Here is a 24,729-nt window from a genome sequence, read left to right on the forward strand (position 1 = left end):
AAAATGAACTAAAATCAGCTGAAATGTGTGAAAGTGAATGAAACATTACACATGTTATAGAAAAAACTTTTCCAGTGTTAACCAGAGCAGTAAACAATTTTGATTATTATTATGATGATGATAACAACAACATTTTGGGTCAAGCTCCCTCCAATATGGCATACACACAAGATCAGCCTTCAACAGTGACATGAAATACTTTGTTTATTATGACATGCCAACCTTCTATATAAATACAACTTTACACAGCATATTATTACAAATTTCTTCTTGACAATCATTTCTTAGTGTTTGGTGTATCACTTACACCATACTGTTTAAGCCCAAGAGAACTAAGAAGAGCTCTGGGTGATGGATCACGTCCTCTAAATCTTCTGAACACTTCTCCAGGATGACAGCTGCCTCCAAGAGCAAGAAATGTGGAACGGAACCTGACAACAAGGACTGGATTTTGGTTCTGCATCTTTACAGATGATTTTAAATATATCTACTACTATATCAATTAATTAATGATTGTATAATATTAGAATAAGTGGCAAGTGTTAATGCTGCTGTTAAGTGGATTTAAAACACAGTGATTATTCTGTGATTTTAAATTAATTTCCTAAGAGAGGTTCAGATGTGTCACATGTTTTTAATAAGAATCTGTAATTTCTCCTAACCTCTCAGCATAGAAATGGGACTGCGGCTGAAAGACTTCATATTATCTATGAAATTTCATCCACCAAGGGCTTCCTATTGTGTAAATGGAACAAAATTCACATAAGATAAAGAAATTCTATTGGAAACATGTTGGTATTTCAAGGTTACACTGTAGTTGCACTCACCTTCTGCCAACAGCAGAACGATCCTCTGTACTATGAAGCTCAGCCTCAAGGAATGTGCTGAACACATCTGCAGCAATAACACGTCCCCACAAGTGGCAATAGTATGCTGCACCCCATTCTTCACAGAAAATTGCTGCGAAAGAGCATGGATGCGAATCCTTGCTATCCAGAGGGAAAGCCAAGTACTGAGGCCAGAGTTTCTTCACCAAGTCCCACCAGAAATCTTTTCTACAAACACAAATAATTCACAAATGACAGCCACATGCAGTCTGGTAGAAGTTAAACAACATTTCAAAGGTACTTGCTGCCTCCATCATCAGGGCATCATCACCCTCATGGGATATATTATAGACAGAACATCATGATTACTATCAGCTACGGTGTATCATAAAGAATGCCTATGCCTTGAATTCTTCAATCTCATTTACTTGTACTTACGAAGTATGGAGCTCAAGGTCCAAAGATGCCAAGTAGAGCTCCCTGCAGAGCTCATAGCCTGCCATGTGTTTCTGGCCAAGACAAAGCTGCTGCATCATGGAGGATGGCAAGGGATCCCCAGTTTCAACATGGCCACTGATAAGATCAATTGTATTCTGGTTGTACAACCTGTAAAGAAGAAACATTTAATTTATGAGTACAGGAAACATGCAGGAACACAAACACAAGTTACAGGTATTTATGTACAACTAACCTGGTCTGGACATATTCTGTACGTATTTCCTATTAAATTTACAGAATTAAAAATAGAATGCCTGTTGTGGATCTTACAGGATGTATGTAAGCTGGAAAGTTTTATTTTAAAATAATTTATAATACATTTTGAAATATGCTACAATGTACATACTGTTTCACTTACCAATGAACCATAAAATTACTGCAGACTTCTATTGCATCCCACTCAACATTGGACAAGCCTGACACTTCCAAATAGGAGGTTCTTGTTAAAAGATGCTGCAAAGCATGGCCAAACTGAAGGCAAACACAATAATTATATTTGTCACTATCCTTTTGTAGAAGATACGAGAGAGAAAAATACATTCTTCCCTATTTTGCAAACCTCATTACTTGTTATGTTCATTTACTATAGATAAAAGTATTATTGTCAAGTCAATAACACTACACGAAGTCAGAAAATATTTTCACTTGTATTTAATTAAATATTCATTTCATAAAAAAGTTTCAATTTAAAGTTGCAGACCTTAATGAGATTTATATTTTATGCTATGTACCAATTTTTGGTGCAATAAACCATTTTTGTGAACATCAATAAAGTCTGATTTGAGATTCAAGCAACTAACACCATGAAGCACTACTCGTCTTGAGAAACTGACAGCTCCTCAGTGGGTCAATATCCAGTCAGGAAAGCTAGCAATGGCTGGGGGTTCGTCGTGCTTACCACACATTACCCTGTATCTGGTTGGATGATCGTTCACCTCTGCTTAGGCATGTGAACGTGAGGCCAGCAGTCAAGCTAGTTGGCTTTGGCTCTCTGGAGCTGCTATGCCACAGATTTATTTATTATTTATTTATTTACATGTTACGTCCGCTCTCTCAGGGCTAAATGTTGTCCTCTTATAGTGGCTTCCAGTTCACAGCAAATATTTTATCTTATTCATTGGAATGATTCAAAAGTTGCAATAGACAGACAGACTGATACTAGTTTCTTACAAGGGGCATGAGGTTAACACACCTTCTTAAATAACAGGCGAAGATCTGAGATGGAGAGTAATGCAGGCTGTCCTTCTTGAGGTTGTGGCAGGTTGAAGATGAGAGATGCCAGTGGAGTAGTATTGACTGCAGAACTGCGGCCACGTAACGCAATCACCCAACCTGCATCTTGGTATGTCCACAGCTTATCATTTCTGTAATAGTGGTGTGAGACTGATGATTTAAAATTGTCTTCTATAATATTAAATAAATAAACAAATAAATTTAGAAATAAAAGACATCCCAGAAACTGAAAGTAAGAGAGAAAAGAAGCTAATATAATTTATAGTAGCCATCAGTAATAAGATACAGACCAGAGTATTAGAGAAGACACAGATTTCTGCCCAGATTCATAATAGAAAAATATATATCAATCAAGGTTTATTATAAATTTATATCAGGTGATAATGTAGTCAGGGCTCTACATATATTTTTATTCACTCCAGTGAGTAATTTAAAAAAATCTGCAGCTAATATAAACATACCTACATACTGTGATTCTATAAACAAACAAATTTTGCCAAATAAATACCAGACTCATGTTATATAAAATCATGCATACAAACAAAACTGTTTATACACTTTGTGTTATTTAATGTGTAAACAGTTTTGTTTGTATGCATGATTTTATATATCAGTACACTGCACGGTATGCAAGGTTTTAAGTGGAGTCATGTTGTATTTCTGAAGCCTTAATTGTGGTTCTTAAGAACAGAGATTTCTTCAACTTACCTTGCATAGGGATCAAAGTAGAATCCTGCAACAGGTTCGGTGCTGTCTGGCTCCAAAATGTCAAAGTACTGGACATCAGGGTGCCATGTGCTCACCCCTTTTCGCTCCTGAATGTGCACACCAAACAGCTGCTCACACAAGGTAAATAGGCCAGCCAGAACTTTGGGTAGTGGGAAGTATTCTCTTAGCTGTTTCTCACTGTAACTTATTTAACAAACGTGAGGATACAGATAAAAGCAACTGAAAGCAAACTATACAAAAGAGTATACATATGTATATTTTAAGGATTCCATTGGAAAACAGGTGTTATATTTCAGTTAATAACAATTCTGAAATTCTTTCTTTTGATGATTTCTTATTCTATATTTAATATTATCATCTGTACATTACAATTGACATGCACTACAGCTGGCAGTGTGTTGTAGTACCATATTACTAAACCATTCAACTTGAAGTTAAATTCTGCCCGGCAGTCCTGCAGTACAGAGTCCCCTAGTTACATACGATAAAAGTTAGGTATTAACACAGTGGGACAGTGAAAGTGAACCCTGCAATACAGGTCTGCTAAACTGCATATAAGATGTAACACACAGTTCAAAAAGGTTAATGTTCTATACACTCAAGTGTTACTGTGTGTATATAGAAATGTAAAAATGCATACCTCCTTTTCAAGTAGGGATATACAGTTCAAATCAGTATGAAACAATTAAATGCAATAAAATCATCAACACTGATTATTTGTGTCACTGCAGAGCAAAACTAAACACTTCAGACACTATCTCCGCTTCCATCATCACAGATGGATGATGACGAAGACATATCATCTAAAAAATCATTGGAATTTACTGTATAATGACTGCTTGACTGCTAAGGGGATTTCATTTCTCCTGTTCAATGAACACATATCTGAACAAAACTGCCTTACCCAAACAGTGATGTGTACTGCTTCCTCTTCCAATATGGAACATCCCAGAGTTGCATTGCACCATCAAAACCCCGTGAAATAGCAAACTCCTGTAGTTCAAGTATCTCACGATCCTGGGATGGACGTGCTAAAACAACAATATAACAATTATTATTGTGGAAATTGTGTGAGAATTAAATAAGGATTATTTTGACATACTCCACCCTTTCTCAATTAATTAACAATATTTACTAGTAGTAGTTCCTCTCTTATCTTTGTCACCAGTTTTTAATCAAGAAAGGACATTTTTCATAAAATGGAAAAGTAGTGATGTTAGTCCTAAGTTCCATACACATTTACAAACAGGAGCATTATTAGGTTCATGTAGGGAAATGCTCATATACATGAAACCACTCTATCAATTCAAGTAACTGCCACAATGCGGACTGCTTGTCCAAGGGTGTACACTAACTACTTATGCTTTTGGATGGAAGCACAAGGAATTCTACAGTCTTATCATGGTTTAGCTTCCAATATGTTCTTGTCACTGATGATTTGAAAGTAAAAGGTGGGAGTTAAGCAAGTCCATGTTTACAGTACACTGTGATAAAGTGGAGATGACATTATATGGTGGTTTAAGAGTAAAATATATATTTTATTTATTTATTTTTAAAATATTTTCATATACTGTCACATAACTATTTTAATGCAAACTGAAATACAGACTGTTTGCCCCAGGTTTCTTACAATAAAATGCACTGACATAATGAAACTACTTATTTATTGTATCATACATGTTTAATTTACCCTACTTAAATTCTTATTAACTATGAGTATGTTAGATTAATCTACTACAGGAAACTTCATAAACAATGTAAGCAGCCAAAAAATACATTAACCTCATGACTGACTTTGAAAGTTTGTACACTGCAAGCAACAAGTACTGAATTATTCTCACTCATCATTAAATCCAATTAAACTGAAAGCAAGTGACATCACTAATATTTGCTAACATTTACCAGCATAGCATCACAACAACATGATGTAAGTCTTTAAGATACCAACATATAAAACTCATCAGCCTGATGACGGAGGCAGTATGACCTCTGAAACGTTGGTTAACATCGACCATACTACACAGCGCAACAACCCAGAAGACAGAAATCCTCATATAAAACTTACTGTGCTTATTTCCAGTGTGCTTACATGTTACAAGGGTAGTTAATCTACGGCTTAATAATATACCTCTATTAAATCGAGTCTGTGGAAACCTGAACACATTCTTGTGATCGTCTCACCTGTGTTTCAGGCCAAGCGTACCTCTGGCTAGAAGACTGGTAATCATTGTCTTGACATTCTCTACACTACCAGCCATCTTGGTTTCCATAGACATGGCTGCAAAACTGTCAAACCCCAGAAGAGATGCTTGGTATCTCCTGAAAAATACAACCACAGTACTTTTACTTCCAAAGAGAAATGACCTGCAAATAACAGCATTTTAAGAAAATAGTGACATATGGTGAAGTAAGGGTTAGGGATCTATGTCCAGTCATCTGAAACTATATGATGATGGACAAATGCCACTTAAGCCTCATAATGGTGTGAGAACAGCTACCACTCACAGTGCACACATGACTATATGTGTGCAATGCTTGACTGCACATACAGTATCATGAACAGAAATTATCACAGAAATAGAAATTTCACCAGCAAGGTTTTCAAGTTCTTTCTGAACATCCAGAGAAGTGAAAGATCTGTGCAAAGCAAATTTTAACAATGATCAGCGCCCCTATTTGCGTTTTTCACTTGAGACGAGTCTTCCTTTATTACAACTTACATCTACACCCAAACGGAACAGTGCATAGTACATATCAAGTGTATTTATGATTAGGTCACAACTGAATGTTTCTGACCAATGCAAATTTTTAATTTTAATTCACTTTTACATTTTCTAGCATTTCATCATAGTTTTATGCACATATTTTCAGTTTCTGTTTCTTACAGTTCCCTACCAATTTGATACTTTTATCTGCAAATCACTATTAGTTGACAGTACCTTCTGAGAAAGCTGGTGTGAAGGAAATTAAATGCCAGGCAGTTTTAACCACAATTTAATGACGAAAGAATAAAGAATCTCCAAATATTCTTAATATGTCAGTCATATATCACCTGTGATATCTCAGCTCCTCCAGATGTGTGCTGTTCTGAAGAGTTGAGTCTGAAAACTTAGAGGCTCGTCTTGTATATGCTTGCCACATGTTCCAACGCAGATCTCGGTCTGGACAATATTCGAGGAACTTGGAGTACACATGTGGGATTAGGGTGACCTTCCATGGACCAAGGTTTGGTTGTGAACTACGCATGTAAATAAAAAGAAGACAACCGGAGTAATTCAAACACTTAAGGGAAAAAATAAAACAAAAATATTTTAAGATCTATAAGTTAGCCCCAATAAACACAATTATCCTGCATGCAGCCTACAACAGGAGATTCATAAGAAGTATTACAACATTCATCAATCTCTGAGTACTTTCAGAATTCTGGAGTATTTCACGTAACTTGAGTACTAGAACTTGCAAAAATAATTATGATGTTGGTGATTATAATTATGATAAGGAATAACAAGAAAAACTGGCACTTCTAATCTAGTCTCTGGGGAGTACAAAGATGCAAAGTGAATTTGGTGACTAATGGACTTGTTTGATTATAACATAAGCCTCACTTCTACTTCAATAGCAGTCAACAAACAACAATAAAATAATTAGTTTTAACTGCACATGTCAACGTTTTTGTTCAGTCTCATCAAAAGCAAAAATTTTCAAGTACGATTAAAGGTTATGGGCACATAACTGACACTTGAGTGAAATAATATTAATGCAAATTTTTAATTTTTAAACTGATTTTCTGTCACGCAATAAAAATATTTTAAGAAACTGAACATTTAATTTAGGAATTTCACAGTACATAAATTTTAATTAATTAATCGCAAGTTAATTTACCTGTCTAATGCCAGCATCTTGAGAACACTCTCAGGAAATTCTCGTACAACTGAGTGATCAAAAATTGTGTGCTGGAATTTCTTTGTAGCCATCTGTAATGATACAAGCAGAAAACTGGGTCTGCGACCCTTTCAGCCTTCTATCCATGGCCAATGAATGCTTTTTCCCTGGGCTAAGTACATGGAATGTGAAACTGACCACCAACCTCATTACTGCATCATCTAGAATGCATGGTGCTTTGACATAGCGTGATACATGACAAGGAACATCTCTGACAGTAGACTAAGTTTTTGTGCTCCATGAACTCTAGCCGTTATTTCTAACTTACATCAATGTTATACTTGAATTTAGTCCTTTGATTAGTGATCTGCTTAATTGTTTGTTGTAGATTGATGTACTGTACGTGATCAAGATCCAAACCATTCAGACGACCCTCCAGGATGTATTTTCCCACCACTCGTTTCTGTTCTTCTGTAAAATCATTATTAAGACTTGCTTCCTACAAAAAATCATGTAAAATATTAGACATTATCCACAAATACAATACAGTACATAACAAAATTCTTCATGGATGTTGATGTGAGAGTTTGGACAGGAATAAGTGATTACTGCAGAAGAAGGCCCAAACACAAATTCTGTTCTTACTGAGAAAGTTAACAGTGGATAAAACAACAAGTGTCCAGTAAGATGCATTATACTGAATATGAAGAATAATTTACCTTGCATGCTGTATATACAGGCTTACTGTTGAACTTGATAGCTCTAAACCGGCGTGCTTTATCATGGATGTTCACATATGTTCTCCCAGGCATAAGATTTTTATTGGTAAAAAATAAGGTCTTCACAAGACCCCATGTTGTGTCCAGAGGGGCACCATGTTTCTCAAGGGGGTCCAACACTTCCGCAAATAAATTCTGTGCTGGATTTCCTGAAACGGCAATGCGCATATGAAGTGAGATATCAAACATGTATACAAGTACGAGTCACAGATATGAAACAGAAATCAGCTGTGCCTCATTAATAATAATCATGAAGTTTAAATAAACAGGAAGCATATGTCATGATACATGGAATGTATAGTTCACAATGAACTTACATCAGAATTCCTAATATTGTAATAAGGTACAGCTGTCTCCATGCTTCATTAAACAACATGAGGACATATGGATGAATGGAAATAAGGCTCCATACTTTGGCAATAAAGTGAAGTATTTTTCACCTTTACACATTGGCCACTTTAGTCCTGGCATAAGACTCTCCAATAGCCACTGAATAGGAGGCTGGAAGTATTTTTAATGATGCACCAACTTTTTTAACTCCTAATCAATGGATATAACAGTATTACTGATGTAAGTATTTACTAATGATAATTTTAACTAACATAATGGACTAATCTGAAAGTTCATTCATTGACCTGTATGGACCCAATGCAAACAAAGTGAGGAATAGGTAATATTACATAATAATAAACTGAAATCTTGGTAATTCTCATTGCATTTTTAAGGACATTAAAAAAGGACTGGTGTTGAAGCTCAAAAGCTGAAGAAATAAGAAATGCATAAAGCATGGGACATGGATATCTCTTGGATAACAATCACTCTAAAGAAAGGATAATTATGAAGATTATAGGGTACAGTACTGAATGTAAACACATGATGTGAACTGAACTGGCCAAGAACAGGGTTTGATAAGGACCTTTTATGACAACAGTAAGGGAACATTTCAGGATAACTACTAACTGTGTTGAAAAGAGCCTGTAACATACAGTAAGTTATAAAATTCATGGCTAGCACCTTTCAACTGGTCCTCAATCTTCCAAATTGCAGACTCAAAGTTTAAAGCATATTTTTTCACAGCATTTGAGCATTTTTCTGTTGACAGGCTGCTGATTTCAGGAATTCCCTGTGTTTTAAGTAGTGGATCATCTGGAACATCAGTGGGTACTTCAGGAAGCCTGAAAATAAAATAATTAATTACAGAACAATAAAGCTCAATGCACAATTATTTTCTTTACCAAATATTTTCATGTACTGGAATTGTGCTGAACATCATAAAGCAGGTGATGCTACATAGGTTTGAATTGGGAGGAGGGGGACTGCAGGGCTTTTTTTTCAGTTCCTCCAGACAAATGTTATATCATACCTTTATCTTCTCCTAGGCTAAATACTCAAAAATACTATATACACACACTTTTTATGACTGTGGGATATTTTTATTCCTTGTGTAATCCATTCATTCATTACTTTTCAGTTGCTTTTGTACTTAATTTGAAAACTAGCTTTAAATATATTTAGAAAAGCATACTGAAGACTTAAAACTTACTGTCAGTATCACTGTCTTTATAAAACAGATTCACAAGTTTCATTTTTTAATAGGAGTTGAAACTGCATGATTGTTTCATTATTTACTTTTCTGGTTCCTTGTTATAAAGGTACTACATTACTAGCTGCAGCAATATTATTAACTGCAAGATACTGGAAATTCATAATCTATAAACAATCTGTGAACTGAGAATGATTTGAGGTTCTGTCAGTGGCAAATATGAAGACTGGAAGACTGTCTTCTGGGTTGTAGCACCACGAAGTCTGGTGGAAGTTTAATAACGTTTCTGAGGTACTTGTTGCATTATCACCCTGATGATGGAAGCAGCAAGCACCTCTGAAACGTTCGTAAACTTCTATCAGACTACACGCCGGTACGACTCAGAAGGCACCGATCTTTGTATCTTGCTTTTCTCAGTCCCTCCGGGAAAATACCAGAATAGTACCTTAAATTAGGCCACGACCGCTTACTTCCGCATCCTTTTCAATTCATTATTCACTAACACCCTCTCATTCGATGATATGTAGTCTGAGGTATTGAAAAAGCGTCATTAAATAAACTATAAATAAATTAATTGTATGTACACTGCTCCCAGCTAACCTTAATGTACAAATCAATAAATGTAAAACGAAACTCACAAAATAATATAGCCACTTCTGCACGGCGTTAAAAGAAAATTATTTTTTATACATATAATTCTTCGACCTGTGAATGAAACTGCCATTATAAAAAATCTTCAAACTTTCTATGTCAAATTCTATTCACCACCAACGTCCAATTCAAAGACACAGATATACGAAGAAGGATGTATCCACAGATGACCTGTCTACTTGGTTCTGTCCTATCCACAACTATGTGCAAAGGAAAACATTCCATTATGTCGACATTCAGTCGTAGTTGTTACTCTTGCGTGTAGATGGCAGTTTCCATCGGCGAGCGAGCGACATAGGACCAGTTTCTTTTTGCAGCTGCCCTGAGGAAGAGACCAGAGATGGCTCTCGAAACGTTGGCGGAGGAAATGGTTCATTCACTATTCAGCCACCTGAAGCGGCCTGTTACCCGAGAGTCTTTCATCAACTTCGGTCGCCGCGAAAGCTTCACTTTATATAGTAGGAACGTCGAAAATATTAAGCATATACATATGTATATTCATTAGACAGAACGAGAGAATGGAATTCCGTTAAAAATTGGGATATTCTTTGACAAGCCAAGTAAACAATCGACTTTTCAATTAATTTCCTGCACCATAGAGTGAGTGAGCGACCGTGGCCTAATTCAAACTATTATCCCTGCATTTGCCTCGAGGAACTGAGGAAAACCAAAAAAAAAAACTCAGTCAGAATATCCAGTCTCCGGCCCGATATTCGAAGCCGGGACGTTCCGAATACGAAGCTAACCACGTGACCACAACATTCAGTCAAGAAATTATATATTTTGGTACATAAGTTTTATTAACTGTTAAGAACATACGAATTTTGTCTGTTTTCGTGGAGGTAACCCCCTAAGTGTTCTCAGCCTTCACACTAGACTGAGGATACATCCATACGCTCCCATTGGACAGGAGAATTGTCTACTTCTACACCTGACAAATACAGTTGTCATGGTGGTACTATTGGTTACAGCGACACTTTCTAAGATTCTGTCTTCACCATTCCAGCACCATGCCCAGACTGCTATAGCCAAGAAAATTTCACTGAGTTAACAGTATTAGTAATGTGGTGTACGATAGAGTACATGCGATAAACATTTATTTTACGTCATTCCAATTTATAACGAGTTGAAATAATTAGCTTTGTCGTCACTGCTCTAGAACATTCCGCCAGGAAAACCCAAGAGAACAGAAAAGAGCTGAAAACATATGGCCTAATGGTGCTAATTTGTTAGAAGGATAATATAAATACCACAACGAAGTTCTCAAGCATTACAGTAAAGAAATTGGTCCAGACGTAAATATAGAAATATAGAAAAAACTAACGTTTTAACATAGCACGAAACGAAAGTTAAAGAGAAAATCGTCTAATAATTTATTTAGAAACTTTAAAAATTTTAAGCAGGCTTATGTGGGAACTACATTAACAAGTAGAAATGAAGTTAACAGAAGTACAGGCTACAGTCTGGAAATTATTGTTATTCAATAAATGAATCTAATTATTATTATTATTAATATGGTACATTTATATATTTAGTTTCATTTGTTTGTTTTACTTTTATTATTATTGAAATAAATTAATTACTTATTATATTTTATCCTGTACTCTGGTTTAGTGTTTGGCTGTTATTGGCCTTTTTGGCTGTTGTCACGCACTTAAATAAATAAATTGAATTGAATTATTATTATTATTACTATTCAGTTCGAACACTTATGTTTCTTCATTCGGAATCTTACTGCATAAATATGCCAGACCCAGATCTTGATTAATCCATGTTTCTCTGGTCACATGTTCTTAAATATAGGGCCCTAAGCTATCTACGATTAATATAATTTTTCTAACCCATAAATTTCCTGAAACATGTTTAATTTGTTCTACATGAATGTTCGAAGCTAATGTAACCAACTCCTAGAGTAATTATCTTGAAGCTGACAGTTGCTCAGCAGCTTACGAAATTCCCCGTTCTTTGTAGAACCCAGGAATCGCATCTAAGTAACATAACTTTAAACACTAAAAACTGTTTTCTCTCCTGCGGGCATGGAGAACAACGGACAGTTTTGATACCTGAATCTTTATGTTCACCTACATTACAAAATCATTCACTCAATGACGTGTGAGGAAATCGTCTCCGCTTGTGGTACTGGGTGCTGTGGTTTAGGGAGTTTAAACTACAAGGGCAGTGATTCAGTGGAGCATGTATTTGGTTATATACAATAACCAGGCAGTTTATAAAATCAGTTCGTCACAGAACAAGAAGTGAAATAAAGAAGTGGTCCTACAGTGATAAAATCTATCCTGTCGTATAATCTCCGGGAATTAAAACTTAGGCCCGCAGAAAATATTTAAAACAAAACTACTATTTCTATCTATGATAATAACGCAATGTCACGTGGAATCCAGGGCTGGCTTCAGACCCTCTCTTATTATGAGTCTCTTTTTATCTTGACAACAGAGTGCCAAGAAGGCAGCAATCTCGCTAATGGCTCTTATTGGTTTCCACAAGATGGAGAAAAAGAGAGAGAACTTGCTCTTGAGAAACGACAACGGCCCCCGGGGGGGGGGGGGGGGGGAATCCACGTGTCCTGGTAGATTTATTTCTTATCCTGACGCACGACAGTTTACTTAGTGTAATGAAACCTCAGAAACAATCACACGGTACCTTACGAGTTCAAACGGTTGCCGCGATTAAGCTATAATAAATTATTGTCAACCAAAAAGGTCGCTACTTTCCACGTGGACAGGTCGAGGGGGGTAACTAACTACGCAGCGCTATAAGCTCATTTGTTTAAAACCTACTTCAAAATGATTCGCAGAAGTATTCCTGGTAAAATACGTGTTATGGCCCAACATCTGTTTCGTGTTCAACAGTCGCTAGTTTGAACCTAGGTCCGGAGATCAATTATCCTAAGTTTTTTGTCTTCAGATTGTTCTCAGAACCTCCAGCAAAGTGATGGGACGGTATATCAGAGAATTCGAAGTAACGATGTTCTCCTTTCTTTAAATGATAGTCAATAATAATTTTTAAGAACGTGACGACGTTGTGACGCTGTGTGGACTCGCAGAGGGATGTCAACGTTTTGCAGAAACATGCTGTTTCCATCTTCAGAGCTGAATTTGGAGACAGTACACAGTGTATGTTTCTCCGAAACACTGGTATGTACCTACGAGTTTACATGTCTCAGTAACCCATAGTAACATCGTCTTCTGAATCTAGGGGTGGAGATGTGTTACCTCATAGCCGTTTTGAAATTCAGAAATTGTGACGTATTAAAGTAACTAATCAGTTTTAACAGTATCCGTGAAGATCGGTCTCAAATGATGAAGATCTTGTACTCTGGTCCTGTTAGACACAGCAATGGTTACCTAACATTTGCTGCGTCCCTACTTCAGCTGCAGCATGAAGCACATTGGCCTCGGGATTATTTCCTCGTGTACAAAGGAAGAAGAGTCTGAGCTTCGTCGCAACAACGAATGGGGCGACCAGGTGCTCGAGGACTTTCGCAGGCCCACCTGGACCGCCTCACGGACATACGGAGCGTGGTCGCCGGCCAAACTTTGAGATTAGTTCCTCGGAGGTCGGAAGCCAGAATCATATATTGCTTATGCAGTTTTTTTGACATGACTGACTGATTGTGAAAAGGAAGGTGGGCGACCTTATGGTTCACTGATTGTACGTATGGCGTCAGCAGAGGTTGACCCAACGGCATGACCTTTTTCAAAGAGACAGCCCTATCACCTCACGCGGAAAAGCGGCGTATGTTACTTTCATTGCACTTTATAGAGGAGACTCATTAGAAGCGATAAAGTTTGTGTAATGGCTCTACAGTTATTATAAAACAAAACGGGCTGATTACTATTATGAAGCACCACAAATTGTTGTCAGAGTTAAGAATTCGTGGAGCTTTACCGCTATTGTCCTTTATACGCGGTGCCTAGTCACACGGAATTCTTTGTCGGATATTTACAAAATTCGTTGTGAGACGCCGTAACTGAATCTTCGGGCTGACTATGAATTTAAAGTCACTGGTTAATTACGACTGGTTAATTACGACTGAATTTAAACGTATGCGTAACTATACACGTGATTTAAGCTGCTAATGACATTACTAGGGCAAATGTTTCTTATTAATAATAATATTTCTCGTACGTAAACCGTTTGTTGAGAACTTCGTAAAATTCTGCTTTAAAGAAAACAGCATCTAACGTATGCTGTAGATGCACAGCCTATCTCTGTGCCCATATTATTCTCGCCTATTTGACCAAAAACAATAAAATAACAAAAAAATATTAACTAATAAGGCCACAGCAGGAGACCATCAGCGGTTGTAGCAGCAACGCTCGGGAGGCAGCCACAGATTTTAATCGTTTTACTCAATATTTACAGCTAAATTCCAGGATAATAAATCAAAACAGGCCATGACCGCTCCTACCAAATCCTTAACTACGAGGTAGTATTCGTATTTCTCTTTTCATTCCATTCAGTATTAACGTCTGCATCTGAAACAGCGTCGTTGACCTATACAATCCATGACTCTATATAAAACAGCTGATTTCTGTAGGAAGATAAGTGTCAAGACAGACCTTAATAGCAATTAGTTTAATCTAGTGCTTCAATACTTTGTTAAATTTCGTTATGTGGGTCACGGCCTGAGTATCATCATAACATAAGCGCAATAATGTCTGGAACAGGGGGAAGGAAATAATTTTAATCTGGCATTTATTAAGCTTCCTTCCATAAACATTGCACCTCAGACTTTTGTAACTAGAATTACTGCAGTAGAAACTTAGTGTATGAAACAACTGCTGTTTCCTTCAACTACACACCAAAGAAGTTTTAATTCAGCCGGAATTAGCGTTTGTTTGAGCTATCATTATGTCTGGGAGTACTTCAAACTACACAGCGCTCTGGAGGGAGTTCGGTGTAACAAGACGAGCTCCACTTTACACTTTCATGTCTCGTGGGAGTTTTTTTTTTTTTTACAATTGGTTTATCTAGATTTTAAGTTCGAAGTTGTACAATGTTCAGAGATTGAAGTTCCCACCGACTCATTCTCATCCCACCATTTCAAAATAAGCCGTTGATGTCACAGAACTTACATACTTAAGTTAAATAAACAAAGCAAGACATAAACTGAATTTCAGACGCTTGATAACTTCATAGCGGCGCCGATGAAATATCCAAACGAAGTTCACGCAGCGGCAATTGATCTGTCTGATCAGATCCGCCACTGCTTATTTCTTGGGGCTGATTAATCACGTGACAAGATTTATGGAGCTTACAGTTGAGAGTCACACATTCTAGATTTCAAAGGCTTATGAAGTAATAATATTTATAACGCGTGTGTACGAAGAAGATTTACACACACATACAAACACACACTCAACATGGTGATATTTATAGCTTTTAGTGGTGTTTCTGCGTTTATATCTGGCTTCCGGAAGTGAAAACAGTGTTATAAAGTAATAAAATCTGTATGTCTCCCTCCTAATAACGTCGGAACCAATTAGAATTTTATTCGATGTACATTTCCCCAAAAATCATCAAAAGCCCTTTTCCGATCTTAAATTAACCCAATATGGTGGCCATGCGAACGACGTAACATGTACGTAGATAATATAAATTTACTGGAACATCTTGAATTTGAGTGAATGTTTGTATTTAAGAAGTATAACATGTTTAATACACTGATAAATAATATAGCTACTGACTGCATAAAGCATATAGTCTACTATAGAATTTCTCTGAAACTAATGAACGAATGTTCTGTGTTAATTCACGAACCCCGAACAGAGGCATAAGTACTTTATAAATAAATTTGAGATAATGTGCTATTGAAAGACTTCAGGAGACACATCTGACTGACTTTGGCAAGTCGGTATAAGATTTTCGTTCGCGTAGTCAATGGACAATTCCGACACTCCATTTCTTAGGAGATTCATTAACTTCTTTCGATAGATCTTAGTTCATTTATAAACTAAAAATTCCACGCTACCTCATGAGATATTATACTTGTTGCATTTCTGCTTACAGAGCTCTATACGTTTGTCCGTTGTATTCCTGTTGCATGTGAAATAAAATAAAAATAAAATAGCTGGAAGAATGAGGAGGTACTTTCAGAAAATGTCACACAATTCGTTGGCTTACACACATATCAGAATTGGCTTCCCGCTATCAGACACAAAAGCTTGAATTCTGAGTCTGAGTGATGATGAAAAGTTCAAGGCACACTTCACGTGCAGAGAGTGGAGGGGCACGGTTCGAAGGCCGGCAGAGGAGGGACAGGACCAACGTGCTTATGTGAGAGAATCATTGTCATAGAATCAGATACACGAAGAAAGAAAGTAAATGAGGAGAGAATGAAGGGATGCAAGAACAATGGAAGGAAAGAGCGAAGAAGGAGAAAAGAAAGAAATTTTGGAAGAAAGGTTCTTCTGAGTCCTAAAATGCACTATGCCAGTTGTCTGTTTGCTTTATCCGGTGCATGATTACGCTTTCGTTCTCTGAATCCGTTTACTGAGAGTAAGCTGCATGCATGCAAGAATGGACTGAAAATTCTAATCATAACTGAATACCGAATCATCGGTTAATTGACCCCAGTATGTAGGAACACAAGATTCCTTAAAATTACATAGAAATAAGCACCACAGCATAGACATAGGATACATTTTCTTTTAATTTCGTTAAATGCAGCTACAGAATATCGGAAAATGTTCCAGACACAAATTGTAAAACTTAATAGGTTTATATTGCAATGAGCAATTTTTGAGAAAAATTATTAAGCTTCATTACAGCTTCAACTACGGCGATGATTCTTTTTAACAAATTTAAGAGAGAAATAAATTAGTTGAAAGAACAAAAAAGATGGATTGTGATAATAAAAAATTGACAAAAAACATGTTATCGACACTTTTCCCATCTACACGAACTTGTCAGTCGTCTCTGCTGTTGTTGTTAACATAATAAAGAGTTCTCATTAGCTCAGTCTATTAAGATTTCATTAAGACGTGCTCAGTGAGTGATCGGGGTATCACAATGACTCTACCTCCACAGGACAACCCTGACTTAATACATGCTCCAAGCGGAATTCGAAGCCGCGAGTGGCCCCAAACACCGCGAAAACAGCCAATTACGCTACATTATGGCATGGTAGGTACTAATTAAAAATTAATGATAAAGATTAAACTTTGTGTTTTAGATGTGTAAATAAGCAGTCACGAAAAGGATGTAACACTGAGATACAAAATGCTATGTTTCTTTGTCTCTCTTTGCACTCTTCTGCAGCAGAGAAATACTACGGCATAGGAAACGAGCGACTCTGAAACGAAAACAAAATACAAAACTTCCGTTAGCTCTGAACTATATACAGTAAAATACACACGCAAAGACCGACTGAAGCAAAAGTTTACACGCACACGTGGAGACGAACAGGAAAGAATTACGAGCAGTTATGTGTGGACTTGTTCTCGCCCCATTCCAGATGACAAACTTTTCTGCAATTAGTCAACTTGCTCTACTCCAATGCTAGAGAAGTTGCCTAACATTCAAGGCGTTCAAATAGCCTTCCTATGGGTAAGCAAAGATACTGCTTTCGCTGAGACCTGTGTTCATTTTCGTTACATTATTCTGTGACGAATAAGAACGTAATGTTGATGTTATTGTGTCCAATTTATTGGTACCTTCAAACTGACATAATATTTCTGATCTGCTTCGTATTCGGATGGCGTGGATTCAATTTCCAGTTCGGTTTTCTTCAGAATATTGTCTTAAATCTACTAAAATCGCTCAGCGAACAGCAGCGACTACAAATGATCGTCATTTACTGTTCTGTGTTACATCAGCAATTAGCCTATTGGAAAATTATACCGATGTTCAGCAGGAAATATATCCTTCAGGGATTTGGGTCTCAGCGATGGGTACTGTAGTTGAGCAAATATTATTTTGACCTGTCCGAACTTAAATTTGAGCTTAGTTACACTTGTTGATAAATGAAGATGTTTACTCCTACCGATATCAAAGGAGCAATCAAACCTCTGTATTACGTATTTAAAATCCTCGGACTCGCTCCCCTTTTACTGGTAGAAATAGTGAAGCATAAACTGAAATTCTATCCCATCCGTGGTCAACTCTGATGATGATGCTCCAAGTAGCAGGCACGGCTGACCTCGTGACTCTACGGGGGCACAAAAGATCTGGGTAAGATGGTGATCATGACGGCAATGTGCCATTGAACCACCTCGGAGGGACAGGGGCTCTCAGAAGTGGTGCAGAAATTACTATTGAGTCAGCTTCTAACGCCCGATGTCAAAACGGAGCAACAATTATTTGCTACGGAACTGGCACACAGTAAAGTGCGGGTCACGGCCTTCGGGTTCTACGTCGACCTTACGCGTCTGTGCGCCATGATAGGTTCAGCTGCAACGCACATTATTGTGTTAGTTTAATTCAGAAGAACCCCCCACCCCATAGAAATTGGGACAAATACAGCGACACAGTGACATTTGCTTCTCCTCTCTGAGATAATGTGCTCGGCCAGGTATGCATTGTTAGTAACATATTCAGGTACTGGAAAGGAAAAATGTTAATGCAAAATGACGCAATATTCTATTCGGTTTCAAAAACAAAGCTCATAGAAAGAAAAATAAGTCTATCGTGTTAATCTACACGTCTGTCAGGACGTTCTCGAAAGCGACTCTCTCTCTCTCTCTCTCTCTCTCTCTCTATATATATATATATATATATATATATAATTTGGTATCGAAGGTTTTTTTTTAAATTCAGATTTGGTCAGCGTTTAATGTGTCCTTACTTCAGAAGAAGGACAAATTGAGTTTTAGGCCTATCACCTGTTTGAAAGAAGTCTATGAATATGATACGAGGCATAGACCTCATTATAGCCTTCAACTTTTATTTGAAACATTCTTCGACACAGCGTTCGCATTAAATAAATACAAGGTAAGTATGTTATGGCACTGCACAGCGTAATATCTTTAGTGTGATTGGCTGCGTAGGAATAAACCTGCAACTTCGGTAAATGAAGCATGATTATCGCAAAGAACAGGTTTGCAAAACATGTTTACACCAAATTGGACTTCAGTGGGCGTCATGTTACTGCCGTCGGAAATCGTAATAATCTTAGCATATAAGCTCGCGCCCTTGCATATTAGCGGAGTATTTATACTGCAAGTGATGGGTAAAAAAATTGTTTACGCAACATTTTTGTATTTGAATCCAACTGAGATCATAAGATAGTGACAAACTAATACTCTACCGCGAATGCTTAAATAGTAACATGAAATGTGTGACTGACCAATATAGGAAAGGACAAATCAGGGAAATATTTCGGCAAATTATGGACTCTTCATAAAAAATAAGAATTACGGAAAATATTAAAAGGCTTTCATGCTGGTGTTACTGTTATAGATTTGAATATCTTATAAAGAATTATTCTGAAACACCATTAGAATTATGTGAGCGGTAAACCGAGGGAATGTAAAACTTACTACACGGAGCAGAAAACACGTGTCTTAGATGCTGGAAATTGCCGTCAAATTACAAAGCAAACAACAAATGCGTGGTATAGAAAATAAAGATCGGCACACAAAGAAGAATATCCAAGCGAGGTTGGTTGACTGCAGCCATTGTTATGGAAATCCCCTTGTGATATCGTCAGTCTCGGACACTTACTTCAACCCCGCGTGGGTGCTGTTGCTGTGGGCAATGCAGCTACACGACACTCGGAACTGTCATGTCTGACGACGCTAATAGACATCAATCAACTTGTCTTACATTACAGTTCACTTGTAATGTTACATTACGGGAGACCTGGCAGCGTTCAGTTTCAATCTCGAAACGGGACCCTCGAAAACACATGTAACCACGAGGCAGGACCCATCGCCTTGGCATGAACACGTGTAATATTTTACAGTTATGTAATCTCTGAGGTTTCGAGGGTTAAACATGTCGATGGTGGTCTTCCGGGTTTATGAAAGGTGAATCACCATCGACATATTCACAGCCATGTGGACATATAACTTCGGTAAATTTTAAGATTATTCTCCTGTCCACACCTTGCTGCTCCAAGCAGTTTTCTCCCCGTGAGGTTTTTGGATTAAATTCTTTTGTGTATTCCTCACCCCTCCCTCCCACCCTGCATCCCTCTCATCTCACCCTTCTTCTTGATTAGATCATCCTAATAATATTTGGTGTGAAGTACCAATTACGAAGCTCCTGACTACGTATTCTCCTCCAGCCTCATTTCACTTCGTTCCTCTTAGGTCCTACCACTCTCAGCAGTATCCTCTTCTCAGGCACCCTCGTATTCTACGCACAAGGCGAGAAACCTGTAGTTCTGATAATTCCGTATGGAAATACCAAACTCGTCATTTTCAGACACTGAGAATTAGGGTTTATACAAAAACTGACTTTTGAAAAAACCGGTTTTCGAATCCCAGTATTTCCAAAAAACCGGTTTTGGAATTTTTACAAAAAAAACTAAAATATAATTAAAACAGTAAAAAAATATTTATACTTATTTTAAAAAATTTCAGTTTATATAATTAGATTTTACAAATATAGCAAAAGTGTTACCAATCCAACTTGTCTTCTTTCTTGAATTCGTACTTCTAAAGCATTTAATAATTTTGAACTAATTTCAGCCTGACTCATGAAGATTAGTTTTACTACAATATGCTTGTGCCCGAGGCGATTTCAAGTCAAAATATTAACGTTTTTAATTACTTTTTACATATTAATTCTAGTATCTAAAACCAGTTTTTTAAATTTCAAAAACCGCTTTTCGAATTTTAAAAAAATTATAAAAAAAACGGTTTTTAAACCCGGTTTTTAAAAACCGACGAACTCTACTGAGAATCACAGCACCTCCTCATGTAGAATAAAAACAGAGTAAGCTGAAATGAATGTCGTATGTGCCTAAAACTGCCCATTGCATGAACATCACAGTTTAATTTTGTTAATCGGTAAAGTACAAATTTATTGTAGTTGCTGTCATTTAATCTATTTCAGGCAGCAGAGGACATTAACAACACTAAACGGCATCGAATAAGGCGCTAAGATGATAGTAAATGGTGAATAGACAGAATTATTTAGGGACAGGGAGAGAATGACGAAAAACTTTTAAAGTCTGCCACGACAGCCTTTGTACTCGCAGATCCCGTTTCTATATATTTTAAGTTTGTTTCGCAAACGATACCTTTGGAAACAAAGGTAGTCTATAAAATGAAGATATTTCCTACAGATAACCACACCATTGGTATTATTATCATATCCGGTTGAAAATTTTGTAGCAGAAATTTGATTTTCAGTGTGCAGCAGACCTCTGGTTTCTCTTCCATAATTTAATTAAAATTGAAACTGCGCACGAAAGAATTATTACAAAAGAATGAAAAAACAAAGTAAACGGAGTGGAGCTAAGTACCGTTACCGGGAAATAGAATATTAATAGGTATATTTTTTCCTTCCCGATCTGCCTGGAGATTGGTTGATGGGGTGGGATGGCGATCGGCGTGAGAGAGGCGGGGACTGAGCCAATGGTCCCGCCCGCGCTGCGCTGGTCGGGCACGCTTTCTCGGTCCGCTGCCGCTCAGTGTGGTTCCGGCCGGCAATCAGTTCGGGCAAGCAAGCAGCATCCCTCTGGCGTTCTCGCTACGCGTCGCGTGACGCGACTCAGTGCACTTCTTCAAGTATTCCCCGGCTCTGTAGGCGAGATGGGACACTTATGAATTAATTCGCATTGACACAAGCCGGTGTGACAGTTTTTCCGCGTAAAGGAGCACCTCGCAATAGCAGTGTGAGGCTGTTGGACGTCAAAACCGTACGATAAAGGTTGGCCACAGAATGTCTAAGTGCGTTTGTAAATACAGGAAGGAGCAGTTCGTTAGGAACAGCTTGTTTTAAACAGCCAGTTTCATTAATAGTACAATCATGGCGGTCGTCGTGTTCCTGGTTTTGCTGTACCCTCTCGTGGCAGAGGCAGGCAGCAGTGACAGCTTCCTCAAGATGTTCGCGGCCCAACAGACGCCTCCAGATCCTTGCTACGACGAACATCGTCCCAGGCGCTGCATCCCAGACTTCGTGAACGCGGCGTTTGGAAATCCTGTTGAAGCCTCTAGCACTTGCGGTTCTACTGTACCGGTGAGGTATTGCGACGTTTCGGAGACTCTTGGCGGAGGTGGCGGTAATGGTGGTATTTGTCACATATGCGACGAGTCTCAGCCGAAACGTCGTCACCCCGCCTCATACCTGACTGACCTGAACAATCCCAATAACGTTACTTGCTGGAGGTCGGAACCAATAGTATCTCCCGCCAGCGCCTCGAGTTTCCCGGACAACGTGACCCTAACGCTATCCCTGGGCAAGAAGTACGAGCTGACGTACGTAAGTCTCCAGTTCTGTCCTCGAGCAACCAAACCAGACTCCATTGCCATTTATAAGAGCATGGACTACGGAAAGACCTGGCAGCCCTTCCAGTTCTACTCGAGTCAGTGTCGCAAGGTGTACGGTCGTCCTAACAGGGCGACCATTACGAAGGCCAACGAACAGGAAGCCCTTTGTACGGATTCACACCGGTTCAATGGGAACGGTGGCGAGGGTGGACCAGTTGCCTCTCGCATCGCCTTTAGCACTCTGGAAGGACGACCCAGCGCCTCAGACTTCGACAACAGTCCTGTGCTGCAAGACTGGGTAACAGCAACTGATATCAAAGTAGTTTTCAACCGCCTGCATCTGCCTAACGGCTTTGAGGACGACGAGGAGGATGGAGGAATAGTTGAAAGTCATCCTCAACAGACGGCGTTAAAGTTGGGCGAGGAAGACAACTACACAAAGAGCCCGCACCAGCAGCAAGAGATAGAGAATCACGCCGCAGCGCCCCTAGAACCCGTGGCCGCCGCGAGCATTTCTGCAGACAGCGGTCCGAACGGTTTGGTTAACAGCTTTGCTCCCACTACGACCACCACGATGTCCTACCACTATGCCGTATCGGACTTCGCTGTCGGCGGCCGATGCAAGTGCAATGGGCATGCCTCCAAATGCGTGCTTGCGGGCCGCGACGGGCAACTGGCCTGCGACTGCAAGCACAACACCGCGGGCAGGGACTGCGAAAGGTGCAAGCCCTTCCACTTTGACAGGCCATGGAGCAGAGCAACGGCCAGGGACTCAAACGAATGCAAAGGTAGGCAACATTCCTCATTCTTAGGTGTTTCGGTAATGCAGTATCAGATTCTCTTCTTCAGATATCGCAAGCGCTTGGTATTCCGGTCTGCAGACAGAACGCTTAACTTGTCAACCCACGCTTTCAGATAGAGGGCTCTACAGCTTTCATTCAGTTTCTACAGCAACTCATAACTTAAATTCTTTCATCCTCATCGGATTCTTCGGGTTGTCAACACGTGACTAATACTTAAACCTATTTATTATGGCAATACTGTATAAGAAAATACAGAAGGTGACCGTATTTGCCTGTTTTTCTTTTAACAAACTTCACTAACATAATAAAATGTCTTATTTATTATGACAGTCACATGAACATATATCTCCGTTGGCAAGTTTATTGTTATTACTGGCCGTGACGCGTTTAGCGATCACGTATTAAACAGTTGCCAAGGAACAAAACAGCATTTGACATATGTCGCTTCTGTATTATAAAGCCGACTGCGTTCGCCCGGAAAACAGGTCACAGAGCGAGAGAAACAGAGAATATTACAAAATATTTTATTATTTTCGCCTATAACGCGTTTTGTACATCATCATCAACGCATCTCTGAAACGTCGGCCAACTTCTACGATACTATAAGACGCAAAATCTCAAAAGGCTGCCATCTTTAACATCTAAATTTTACCTACGCCGAATGCCATATAATTCAGTCTCGTTTAAGGTCACATTCCGCTGAAGGTGTCCTGTAACACGAGTTGGCCTAATTCCATCAGCAAAAATACGATTACAATAAAACCTATGGATCAGTGTCAGTCTTGAGAAGGGAATAAGCGCTCAGCTCGTTTTATGGTGTATAAGTGTTCATTGCCGTGCTTACAAAACCTAGCTAATGGACCCTATCCTGGGCCAGTTGAATGTAGTCCACATTTGCACATCCAAATAGTTTAAGACCCAATACAATATTATCCTTCTATCCACTCATACGTGTCTACCTTTCAAATTGTTTTCCAAAACAAACTGAACTTACATGTGTATTGCATGCATAAATTATCTCGTCTTCCTTGAAATTGTCATCGTGATTACAATTTTCTCCGGCGTCCTGTAACGTTCCCTCTTCTTGTCCAAATATTCTCAGTCTCCTGTAATCAGACACCTTCAATCTAGATTTCCTCTTAGGGCGAGTGTTCAAGTTTCGGATCCTTGAAAAACAACGAGTACAATTAAATGTCACATATGGTCTGTGGCAGACAATTACGATAATAAACTGTGCCTGGTTTTCGGACACATGAAATTTTGTTCATGTGTTTTCTGCATTTACACTGAATTCTGCCTGGCAGGAAACATTGTTCTATACATTTACTACGAAAAATTGTCAAAATAAGCTTAACGTAAAAAGAATTAATTTATTTTTCTGTT

General features: G+C 38.3%; 2 protein-coding genes across 9 annotated transcripts in view; one reads left to right on the forward strand and one right to left on the reverse strand.

The window, feature by feature from the left end:
* Positions 1-178: 178 nt before the first annotated feature.
* Positions 179-24,729, reverse strand: part of LOC110828294 (uncharacterized) — a 183,024-nt gene continuing 158,473 nt past the window's right edge. For 3 of the 5 annotated variants that reach the window (XM_022060877.2, XM_022060874.2, XM_022060878.2), the window contains 13 exons: positions 8,963-9,123; positions 7,889-8,097; positions 7,498-7,668; positions 7,170-7,261; positions 6,340-6,525; positions 5,491-5,606; positions 4,192-4,318; positions 3,267-3,470; positions 2,518-2,689; positions 1,684-1,796; positions 1,266-1,433; positions 828-1,055; positions 179-431 (listed from right to left, as the gene is read on the reverse strand). In XM_022060877.2, the coding sequence (XP_021916569.2) occupies positions 278-431; positions 828-1,055; positions 1,266-1,433; positions 1,684-1,796; positions 2,518-2,689; positions 3,267-3,470; positions 4,192-4,318; positions 5,491-5,606; positions 6,340-6,525; positions 7,170-7,261; positions 7,498-7,668; positions 7,889-8,097; positions 8,963-9,123 (2,101 nt within the window). In that variant the 3' untranslated portion in view covers positions 179-277. Of the gene's footprint in view, positions 432-827; positions 1,056-1,265; positions 1,434-1,683; positions 1,797-2,517; positions 2,690-3,266; positions 3,471-4,191; positions 4,319-5,490; positions 5,607-6,339; positions 6,526-7,169; positions 7,262-7,497; positions 7,669-7,888; positions 8,098-8,962; positions 9,124-10,129; positions 10,338-24,729 lie in introns of those variants that run through there. The other 2 variants (XM_022060873.2, XM_022060872.2) reach the window with 2 other exon arrangements.
* The window catches only part of LOC110828296 (netrin-3), a 171,018-nt gene continuing 168,016 nt past the window's right edge, over positions 21,728-24,729 (forward strand). For 3 of the 4 annotated variants that reach the window (XM_022060882.2, XM_022060883.2, XM_022060885.2), the window contains exon 1: positions 21,728-23,331. In XM_022060882.2, coding sequence (XP_021916574.1) covers positions 22,083-23,331 — 1,249 coding nt within the window. In that variant the 5' untranslated portion in view covers positions 21,728-22,082. The remainder of the gene's footprint in view (positions 23,332-24,729) is intronic. The other variant, XM_022060881.2, reaches the window with a different exon arrangement.

This window comes from Zootermopsis nevadensis, unplaced genomic scaffold, assembly GCF_977971745.1.
Source record: "Zootermopsis nevadensis isolate Lab colony 2312 unplaced genomic scaffold, Znev_1.0 Znev_ptg000022l, whole genome shotgun sequence".
Taxonomy (NCBI): domain Eukaryota; kingdom Metazoa; phylum Arthropoda; class Insecta; order Blattodea; family Termopsidae; genus Zootermopsis; species Zootermopsis nevadensis.